Raw genomic sequence first — 11,901 nt, forward strand, 5'->3', positions numbered from 1 at the left:
GATATCATCAAGATGAACATTCAGACCAACTTTCATACAGATCCCATGAAAAATATGGCCTCTAGAGAGGTCACAACGTTTTTTTCATTATTTGACCTGCTGACCTAGTTATTGATGGCATGTGACCCAGTTTCAAAACTGACCTAGATATCATCAAGGTGAACATTCTGACTAACTTTCATGAAGATCCATTCAAAAGTATGGCCTCTAGAGAGGTCACAAGGTTTTTCTATTTTTAGACCTAATGACCTAGTTTTTGACCGCAGCTGACCCAGTTTCGAAACTTGACCTAGATATCATCAAGATGAACATTCAGACCAACTTTCATGCAGATCCCATGAAAAATATGGCCTCTAGAGAGGTCACAAGGTTTTTCTATTATTTGACCTAGTACTGACCTAGTTTTTGATGGCACATAACCCAGTTTCAAACTTGACCTAGATATCATCAAGGTGAACATTCTGACCAACTTTCATGAAGATCTTGTGAAAAATATGGCCTCTAGAGAGGTCACAAGGTTTTTCTATTTTTAGACCTACTGACCTAGTTTTTAATCACAGTTGACCCAGTTTCGAACTTGGCCTAGATATCATCAAGATGAACATTCAGACCAATCTTCATACAGATCCCATGAAAAATATGGCCTCTAGAGAGGTCACAAGGTTTTTTCATTATTTGACCTACTGACCTAGTTATTGATGGCACGTGAACCAGTTTTAAACTTGACCTAGATATCATCAAGGTGAACATTCTGACCAATTTTCATGAAGATCCATTTTAAAAGTATGACCTCTAGAGAGGTCACAAGGTTTTTCTATTTATAGACCTAATGACCTAGTTTTTGACCGCAGCTGACCCAGTTTCGAACTTGATCTAGATATCATCAAGATGAACATTCAGACCAACTTTCATACAGATCCCATGAAAAATATGGCCTCTAGAGAGGTCACAAGGTTTTTCCATTATTTGACCTACTGACCTAGTTTTTGAAGGCACGTGACCCAGTTTCAAACTTGACCTAGATATTATCAAGGTGAACATTCTGACCAATTTTCATGAAGATCTTGTGAAAAATACCGCCTCTAGAGAGGTCACAAGGTTTTTCTATTATCTGACCTACTGACCTAGTTTTTGAAGGCACGTGACCCAGTTTCGAAACTTGACCTAGATATCATCAAGGTGAACATTCTGACTAATTTTCATGAAGATCTTGTGAAAAATATGGCCTCTAGAGAGGTCACAAGGTTTTTCTATTTTTAGACCTACTGACCTAGTTTTTGATCGCACGTGACCCAGTTTCGAACTTGACCTAGATATCATCAAGATGAACATTCTGACCAATTTTCATAAAGATCCCGTGAAAAATGTGACCTCTAGAGAGGTCACAAGCAAAAGTTTACGCACGGACGCACGCATGGACGACGGACGACGGACGCTGCGCGATCCCAAAAGCTTACACTGTCACTTTGTGACATGTGAGCTAAAAATAAAGGGAGGTAATTTGTCATAAATTCAGTCAAAAGTTATCTACCCTGATTGTCCGAGTCCATCTGATGGCATAAATGACATTTCAAATCAGTATTTTCATTGATTACCGAGATACACCCATTTTAATTTGAAACAAAGGAAGGTAATTTGACATAAAATCAGCCCATAGTTATCTACCCTGATTGTCTCAGTCCTACTAATGACAATAATGAAATTTCAAATGGGTCCTATAAATACTTACTTCAGATAAATCCATTTTTATTAAAATCGGGGGAGGTAATCATGCATTCATGTAGAAGATACAAAGTACAAGCCTTTACAACAATATATCAGAAAAGTAAATAAAAGTAGAAATTTCTTACAATGGAAGACATAAATAACATTTCAAACCAATCTCATTAGAAACTGCTAGGTATATTCATTTACATAAAAAATAAAGGGAGGTAATTTGTCATAAATTCAGTCAATATGTATCTTCACTGATTGTCCAAGTCCATCTGATGGCATAAATGAAATTTCAGATCAGTATCTTCATTAGTTATGGAGATATACCCATATTAATTTGAAATAAAGGGAGGTAATTTGAAATAAAATCAGTCCATAGTTATCTACCCTGATTGTCTGAGTCCAACTAATAACAATAATGAAATTTTAAATGAGTCCTATAAGTACTTACTGATTTAAATCCATTTTGATTAAAATCTGGGGAGGTAATCAGATATAAAATAACTCCAGAACCTATGATGGGATCTGACACATTCATCATGGAATCCAAGATTTATTGTTGTTGAATATATTTTGCAAGTTTGTATCAAATCAAACCATAAATGTAGTCTCTATATGGCTGCAAAAGCCAAAGTAGCAAATTTTGGACCTTTAAGGGGCCATAACTCTGGAACCCATAATGGGATCTGGCCAGTTTTCGAAAGGAACCAAGATATTATGGCAATACAAGTTGTGTGCAAGTTTTATTAAAGTTAATTGCAAAATGTGGTCTCTATCATGTTCACAAGCCAAAAATGACAAATTTTGGCCCTTTAAGGGGCCATAACTCTGGAACCCATGATGGGATCTGGCCAGTTTTCAAAAGGGTCCGAGATCTTATGCCAACACAAGTTGTGTGCAAGTTTGATTAAAGTTGATTGCAAAATGTGGTCTCTATCGTGTTCACAAGGAAAGTGTGGACGGACGAAGGGCGATCACAAAAGCTCAGCCTGTCACTACATGACAGGTGAGCTAAAAAAAAAAAAAATAGAAAAGAAACTAGAATTGTGTCCAATGCACATGAATGCCACTACATACTGTGCCATCCTCCTGGGATTTTGTTTCTACATTAACAGACTCTGGCAAACAGAGCCTGTCCGCGGCTAAAAAAAAAGTTTTATCCCCAAATGGAAGGCATAAATTCCCCAAAGTCAGCTGACAAAACAAATAGATTGAAGGCTGTGTCGTATCAAAAAAATTGCAGCTTAAAATCATATTATATAAACATTATCTTTTAAGAGAAACATATCGAAACACTGACGAATATTTCTCACAGCAAACGACATGCGGTGCACCATATACCTTATGACAACACCGATGATAAAATTGAGTTGTTTACGTTCAAAACAAATTGTAAACATCTGGTAAACTAGCGGAATAGTCTGCGTTTACAAATATTGAGATATGGACGGTGCAAATGCAGATTTTTTGTATTATTGAAATAATGTGTATTATAACTGATGTATTGACTGAACTGAATGGCAATTTATTGATGATTTACCCACTACAAATTGGACATCTGTGTCTGGCCAGTCTTCACTGTTTTGATTTCTAAAAGTATGTAATTTTTCTCTTGTCTTACACACAAAATGTTCATCATCATCATCATCATCATCTCAACTATACATAAAGGACATTCAACTAAAGATAAGGTTGTGCATCTGAACAACTTCTTCACTAGAAATTATGAAAGGGGCATAGTTCTAGAAAATGTTGCCACAGAAAATGTCCATTATCTATGGTCATCTTCACATGAAGGTTCGATCTTCATCTATGAAGTTCAAGCATTTCCTTTCAATAGCATGAATAGTATTTGCGGAATTGGACACACAAGATTATTCTCTGTATTCTATGTAGCAAAATTATCATAAGGGCCACAAATGTGGTAACAAGAGCTGTCAAAGGAGACAGCGCGCTCGACTATTTTGATGCTGGATAGTGAAACTGGGCACATCTGAGGAAACTGGAGCTGTCATTGGAGTGTTTAATGACTCAAATGGTGGGTGAAGATATTGCACAATAGCTTGGGTCTGTGTCAAAAATATTAAGAAATAAGAGAGGTAAAAATAAAGTGTATCAAAACACTACATAAGTATAATTCTAAGCAAAAAGGGGGCATAATTCATAAAATATTGGTGCAAGAGTTATGCCCCTTGTGTCATATGATGTGGAACAACTATCCCAAGTTTGAATCAAATGCATTTCGCAATAACTGAGATATAGTGAAAATGCATCAAAATTAACATTAACTTCTAAGTAAGTGGGGGAATAATTCATAAAAAAATTCTGCCAGAGTTATGCACCTTGTGTCATAACTCATATGATGTGGGTGATGATGTTGAACAATATTTTAAGCAGGAATCAAATCCATTCAGTAACAACAGAGATAGAGTGAAAGTGCATCAAAACTTTAACCTGAAATTCTAAGTAAAAAGGCGGAATAATTCATGAAAAATTTGTGCCAGAGTTATCAGCCTTGTGTCATATGATGTTGGTGATGATGTTGAACAATTACTTAAAGTTTGTCAAATCCATCAAGTAATTACAGAGATAAGAAGAAAAAAGAGAAAGTGTAAAAAAACTTTAACCAAGATGGGGACGCGGAAAGACGCCGACGCCAGGTCGAGTTGGATAGCTCTCCTTATACTTCGTATAGTCAAGCTAAAAATAGTCACAGCAAAAGTTCTTTCCTAGTTACGGTCATCAGTGCAAATCAAGCTTATTCATCTGTGAAAGTTTAAAGCAAATCAGGCAAATAGTGTGGGAGGAGTTGGCCACACAATATTTTGGGACTTACTGATGTACAGACAGCAGCAATGCTATATTCTCCAGTCCTCCACATAAATGTGGGAACATAAAATCCTGTGATTTATACGTTAATTAAGAAATGGCTACTTTGTTACAGTATTTGAAACCACCCACAACATCAGAAATGGACCAAGAGTTTCTCATATTCTCTGATTTCTCATGGATTTCATCACAAACAACTTGTAGAATGTAAAACAAAAAAGATATATTCTTAAGTAAATGCATCAAGAAATATGATAATTAATTTCATAGTGAATAATTTATGGCAATTTTGCTTACACCACCAGTAAATAATAGGGATATTAAATTCAGTAAATGGCAATATTTTGATCAATTTGCTTTCAAATCACTTGAAATTTTCAGTGTGTCAGTTTTGAACAATATATACCTAGCTGTCTTGAAAATAACAAACATTGTATCATTTGACAACTTTAAGCCAGACAAAAAACAAGTAAGAGAAACCCTGAGAAGAAAAAGATTGAATATTCACTTTTTAATATGACCCTTTCTCTGTGAAGTATGAATATGAAGAAAATGCTTACTTATCCACCCTAGCAACACCGGCCTTAATGATGATGCAGTTAAGTTGCAAGTTAAACTGTTTAACACAAATTTGGTGCCTTCAAGTTTTCTATTCAGCATCAGCAACACAAAACAAGCGTTTAATGGATATGGATTCATGCAATTGTGAAGATGTCCACCTTCGAACAAAACAGTCTTTCTGTCTGTAATGCCTAAATTTATCAACTATTTGAATGAAAAGCGTTCAATTTTTAAGATTTTACGCACAACTTTTCAGTTATTATCAATAACTTGGGTCAAATACAACAAATACCATATGTGGTAAAAAGTAAAATACAAGCGTTTCTACGACAATGACTTACCAATTGTGCCCAATGGAAATTGACGATCAATCTGTAATGCTAAACACGGGCAATTTCCAACACATATTGACAGTAAAATTCCAGAAAGAATCGCGTAATATTTGTTCCACATATTTACTTACAAACAAGCCATCTCTTTACCACCTTATTTTAAATATTCCTCTAAAAATATGGGTATAAATTTGATAACATATTTCTGTCCTCGAGATGCTTGTTGATGCTGGCAGGTGCTCTATGAATATTCAATAAGTTCCCGATGACGTTTCTGTGACGATGTCACTCTCACGTTCTCTATATAGTTGTAAATCGATTTTTGCTATCAATAGACAAGAAAATATTGGTAAATGCTGGCGTTGGAACAAAGGGATTGGCCATCATACGTGGGAATGAATTAAACCAGCAGATTTAATATAGCTCTACAGTAACAGAAAAGTTAAATGATATAAAACAATTTAATACACACATCCCCGGCGTGTACTTTCTGTCTGTTTAATAGATCTAAGATCTAGATTTTCTAAATATCATTGAAATATTATTTTTCCTGGACTTAGATTCTATTTACAATAACTTATCCTATGATCTGATATCGTATTATTTGGACGAACTGGCGACAAAGCTGAGTTAGCATTTATTCGGGGAATAATTGTTTCAAGCTCCTTGTACTTACAATATAGGCGATACTCTTATGTATTTTTATTCATAATTTTATCATGACATCAGGAGTTCTAACTGACCAATCAGAGAGCTGCATTTTCAAGTACCTGCCAGTTTTACAATGAACATATAGATCTAGTGACTTTAGAAATGAATATCACACTATTTCAGAAAATCAAATTAGATTTTTGACTGCATATTCCCCAGACGATACTACAAAACTTTGAAGTTTCATTGAAAATATAATATTATGGATTTAATACCTTTATGTTAGTTTAAAGTTTGAGATTTTACAAAAGGAGTCTATGATAAAGTCCGAGTAAAATGTAGGCTAATCATTACCCGAGTAAAATCAGAATCATTCCGCAATGTTTTAGACATGTTAAAACTACGAATTTATAAAATTTATATGTTTTCATATAATTATAGTTTTTGTGGAACATTTCCCTATTACTGAGTTATAGCACCTCTAAATCAAGCAAAATTAAATGATTAGCGTTTTAACCCAGTTAGAATTCTACATGCTCTTCGAAGTATTTTTTGTTTTTGTTTTTTTTACATTTAAATGCTTTGAACTTTACTTCTTTCTTCCAGATAATAGGTAAGGGTAGATTTCTCGGAAGCACAGAGCACCACAGGTACATTTTCATTTTTGTAATGAGACCTTGTTTGGACGTATGCCACCGGCGTTCTAAAATCCGTTGGCAATGTAATAAGTACAACTACTTGAACATATAGTATACCAGCAATATATCCAAATGGTTAACCTTCTCTCAAGATTACAGCAGTAACAAGAATTTGAGCTCATTTTCGGACGCATGAAGAATGCTAAAAGTTGCGGTTTTCAACAGATTTCATTGTTCTTCGTCTGCACCGGTAACTGTGACACTTAAAGAAACATTGTTGTTTAATAAATATGAACTTGATTTATCGATATGTCACTATGTGCAACCTACGTAAATATATATACAATATATGAAGAATATCAACTTTTACAAAACCTGATAGCCTGTGCTTTAATAAAAAAAGTCGGAATTGAAAATTTAGCTCAGTATTAATTACAATTTCTGATTGTTGTGTAAACTGAAGAAGCCTATACGTCCGTTTTTGCCCAAATAGTATAATTATTTATTTGAATACATGTTTACTATATAAATCATATAAAATCAGAATTGTGATAAGTGTAAATAACTATAATTAAACATTAACATAACGTGATACATTATGTACTTATATAGACGACTATAAATATGTGTGTGCACGCGTGCGCGCGTGTGTGTGTTTATACAAAGAAATAGGACCATAACTAGTTTTTTGCATACAGGAAGACTAGGGGAGTGAGGGGATAAAGGCAGTATTTAGAGAGTGGAGATCTAGAGGGACCCACTGGCATACACTTTAAGAAAATGTTGGCAACTAAACCTAAAATTTTGCAGTCTGACCAATATTGCTTTAGCCAGAATATTTGACAAAATATCTTTAAGGGAGTAATTAACCAAAAGAAATACATACTTAATTGTTGACTGTCAGTTGGTCTCTCCTCTTCACCTGTTATAAATACCATTAACTTATAATAAGTTTTGTCCACAGTTTCTCTTAAAATAAAATAAATACCAATATCAGGCTACCAAAACGTCTAAACTCGCCGGATTTTAAGGTGAAAGGGAAGGGGTTCGCGGATGGTATCAGGTAGAAAATGCTTTAGATTATGACCACGCCTGTGAACTAGTGGCTTACTTGCAGAATGTCAGAGTTTCATCATTTTCAAACGTGATTTCCCTTTTTTAGCTCAGCTGAGCCAAAGGCTCATGATGAGCTTTTGTGACCGTTCAATGTCCGTCGTTCGTCTTCAGTCGTGTGTCTGTCAACATTTTCTAAAAAAAAAAATCGTCTTGGGCAGAATTACACCAAACTTCACAGGAATAATCCTTGGGTGACCCCCTTTCAAAATTGTTCAAAGAATTTAATTCCACCCAGAACTCTGGTTGTCATGGGAACCAAAAGGAAAATTTTTAAAAATCTTCTTGTCAAAAACCTCAAGGCGTAGAGCCTTGATATTTGGCATGTGAGATCATCTAATGATCCTCTATGAAGAGTGTTCAAATTGTGCCCCTGGAGTGAAAAGAGGCTCCCCCCTCCCCGGGGATCACAAGTTTTACATATATATAGTCTTATATAGGAAAAAAATAAAAAATCTTCTTGTCTGAAACCACAAGACCTAGGCCTTTGATATTTGGTATGTAGCATCGCCTTATGGGCCTTTACCAATATTGTTCAAATTATTACCCTGGGGTGAACAGGGGCTTTGCCCCGGGGCTCCAAATTTTACATAGACTTAATATATACAAAAAAAACTTTTCCCAAGTTTAACATAAACTTATATAGAAAACAATCTTCTTGACTGAAAGTTCAAGGCCTAGGTTTTTGATATTTGGTACGTAGCATTGCCTAGTGGATCTCTAACAAGATTTTTCAAATTATGTCCCTGGGATGAAAAGAGGCCCCTCCCCGGGGTCACTTTTTATATGAGTTATATAGGAAAAATACTTAAAAAATATCAGATCATAATTCCTAGACTGTTTAATTATAATTACCTAATGACCCCAAGTGATTAGGGATCACTATAAAAGATACAGCCTTAAAATTTGGATGACATGTACAGTTTTGCACACCGATCTTTAAACTGACTTACAGTGACCATGAATGTGACCTGCTGACCTACTTTCTTAATATTTTAGCATTAGTTTGCCATTTGAAACATGTGGCTCATATTACTTAGGTGAGCGATTCAGGGTCATCATGACCCTCTTGTTTTTTCATTTCATTCCGGTCTTCAAGTTTTAAGATAAAAGTAAAATAAAGGTTGACAATTTATATTGAGCATGTCCAGTTATGTACAACATTTTACATACTGTCCATTGGAGCATCTTCTTCCAGCTCATCCTAAAAAAAAACATCTTGAAGAACTTTGTTCTTAACGGCAGTGTCCAACTTGCCCTAATACATTTGGGTAAGTGGGGCTCTTTTGAAAAGGCATGTTCAAAACATAATATTTTGTAACTTTTAAAAACAAATTTAAATGCATTTAATAGTATTGTACTATTTATTTGAACTGTCAAAACTTGTTCCCGGCTTTCATTATATTCTGTTCACGCTTATATAAGATTATCATGAAAGCCAGAAACATGTTTTGACAGTTCAAATAAATAGTACAATAATGTTAAACCTACAGTTTTGCAACTCTTACCATAACTTAAGATATCAACACATAATAAGATGAATATTTTGGACATGTCATATTTCGCAAAAGCACCTGTTTTATAACGTCGTTGTCTTACGCCAAAACAAGAGTTCATGACATACGACTATATCATGCAAAATGAAAATCATTAAAACAAAATTATGATACTTTTTGATAAAATTGTAAAAGAATAATGCCATGCCCTTGAGTTGCAATGATACATAATACACATCAATATTTCAAACAAGTTTAATCCGATATTACATTTTAATATACAAAAACCTGCTCAAGTCACAAATTATCATGACGTTATGACCAAGCCGTACACTAGATCTTGTCGATTACCGGAAACATATTATAAGCAAATATATTCTATAAAAATCAGACGACGGTTTCTACTGAATGCTTCGCTAGACAGCAGTATATCAATGCACCATCTAAGAAAACTAAATATAATTATATGCATTATGTTTTCCTTTTTTTTTATTATTAAATTAGTAATACTCTCAAATAGCTAAGAAATCGATTCTTAAAATATTTCTCAAATTCTTCGACGGAAAAGTTTGCTATAATAGGCCGTCATACTGAATGTTCTTTTTCAAAAGATTATCTTATTTAGGGGACGTAACACATAATTCCCCAATTTACTGAAAAGTGTGAAGTGTCCCGGTTACCCCATCGTCCCAGTTACCCCCATTTTACCCTAATGCATAAATTGCTAAAACTGTTTTCATATAGTATCTCATAAAGTCTCCACCTAAGGTGACAAGATCTTGGCCGAGCGAAGGATACAGCAGTGTCTAAACACCAAAACAAGTTCAAAATTCATAACTGGACCTTCTTTGAACGTATGCCGTCGGCATGGCAATGTAATATGTATCGTTATTTGGTCATATATTCCAGCATGGTTCCATGCATCGAAAAATCCTCCTGAAGGCTTTGAATTACAGCAGTAATAAGGATCCGAGACCATTTTTTTCGGACACATGAAAAAATGACCAAATTTACGATTTTAAACATATTTCACAGCTCTTCTTCGACACATAATGCACAAACTGCTAAAACTTACGTCACAGTGTTTTATTAATTTAATCCCGTCGATAGCCTATGGGTCGAGTCCATCGTATTGGCGCATAATACATTAGTTACTGAGAACCCAAACAAGTTGCAATTTCGTAATCAGGTCTGATTTGGACCTTCGATCGCCTCCAGAATCGTTAAATTCCATCGTCAGTATAATATATATTGTTTTATAGCATGCCTACCAGTGATATATAGACGTGGCTCAATGCATCAGGAAAGCCCTGTAGAACGTCGTTAATTTCAGAAAAATGTATAATAATAATAATAATAATAATAATAATAATAATAATAATAACTTTATTTAAAGAGGATGACATATTTGGCTATAGCCAGTCTAACAGATGGTCCTCTAACATAATAATGTAATATATACAGTGAAGTGGAAGACATGAATCAAAATATTGTATTATGAACAAATTCATTTTTAGCGGCATAAACAGTATGTAGTACAATGAACAAAGATTAAAATAAGATAAAATTATGTACACGTGGTGAAAGAATAAATGTTACTTGCAGTCCTCGCACCAAAAGCCTAAAAAAGCGTTGGATAACATTTAAGGAAATAATATTGTCATTGACGTCGACAACCAAAATACAATGTCTTCCTGACGTCGAAAGTGCGACATCGATACGACGTCAGATTTCGACGTTGTATCGACGTTGAATTTTGGTCGAAATTGTAATTGTTGCAAGTGGACCTGGTTAACGTTTTACAATAAAATTTAGTCATTTTCTTTATTAATAAATTAATCGGAAATGGATAAAAGATGCATCGCAATTTCTCCAGGAACTGCATTCACTAGTTTACCTCCCTTGATAAAGTATGAGTCACCGCTAGGAGACGATTTTTCTTAAGTAAACATTGTACTTTTTTTTCATCTTTTTTAAATTAGATATTTTTTAAACTCATTTTTATCATGAATTAAACTTAAATGAATCACAGAAACTTTAAAAATATGTAAAAAAAAAACTTTTTTTTTACTTAACGCGCCAAAAACCCACGTGCTATATTCATTTCCGGTTGTAAACAACGAGAAACGAGTCGACAATTATACTTTCTAAATCCAACAAAGTTATCAATAGAGAAATTGGAATCAAAGGAAGTTTTACATAAAAGTCCTGATTTAGAAAACTTCGATATCGACGCTTAATTATAGCTTCTAGAAGAAAACCATTATGAAAAATAGGTTGTTTACACGTTGGAAACCCGACGTCGGGTGTCGACGTTGTTTCGGCGTCTAAAAAACTTACATTTTCAACCAAAACACAACGTCGAATCGACGTCCGTATCCGACGTCGTAACCATATCGAATGCCCACTGGGATTGTACTTTTTTCATCTTTTTTAAATTAGATATTTTTTAAACTCATTTTTATCTTGAATTAAACTTAAATGAATCACAGAAACTTTAAAAATATGAAAAAAAAACATAACTTTTTTTTATTTAACGCGCCAAAAACCCACGTGCTATATTCAGTT

The 11,901-nt window shown here is 34.3% G+C and overlaps 1 protein-coding gene across 3 annotated transcripts in view; it reads right to left on the minus strand.

Moving 5' to 3' along the window:
• LOC123531512 (receptor-type tyrosine-protein phosphatase N2-like) overlaps positions 1 to 5,713 on the minus strand; it is a 297,876-nt gene extending 292,163 nt beyond the window's left edge. The window contains exon 1 of one of the 3 annotated variants that reach the window (XM_045312552.2): positions 5,445 to 5,713. In XM_045312552.2, coding sequence (XP_045168487.2) covers positions 5,445 to 5,556 — 112 coding nt within the window. In that variant the 5' untranslated portion in view covers positions 5,557 to 5,713. Of the gene's footprint in view, positions 1 to 5,102; positions 5,258 to 5,444 lie in introns of those variants that run through there. The other 2 variants (XM_045312553.2, XM_045312551.2) reach the window with 2 other exon arrangements.
• Positions 5,714 to 11,901: the final 6,188 nt, after the last annotated feature.

Source organism: Mercenaria mercenaria, chromosome 11 (genome assembly GCF_021730395.1).
Source record: "Mercenaria mercenaria strain notata chromosome 11, MADL_Memer_1, whole genome shotgun sequence".
Lineage (NCBI taxonomy): Eukaryota > Metazoa > Mollusca > Bivalvia > Venerida > Veneridae > Mercenaria > Mercenaria mercenaria.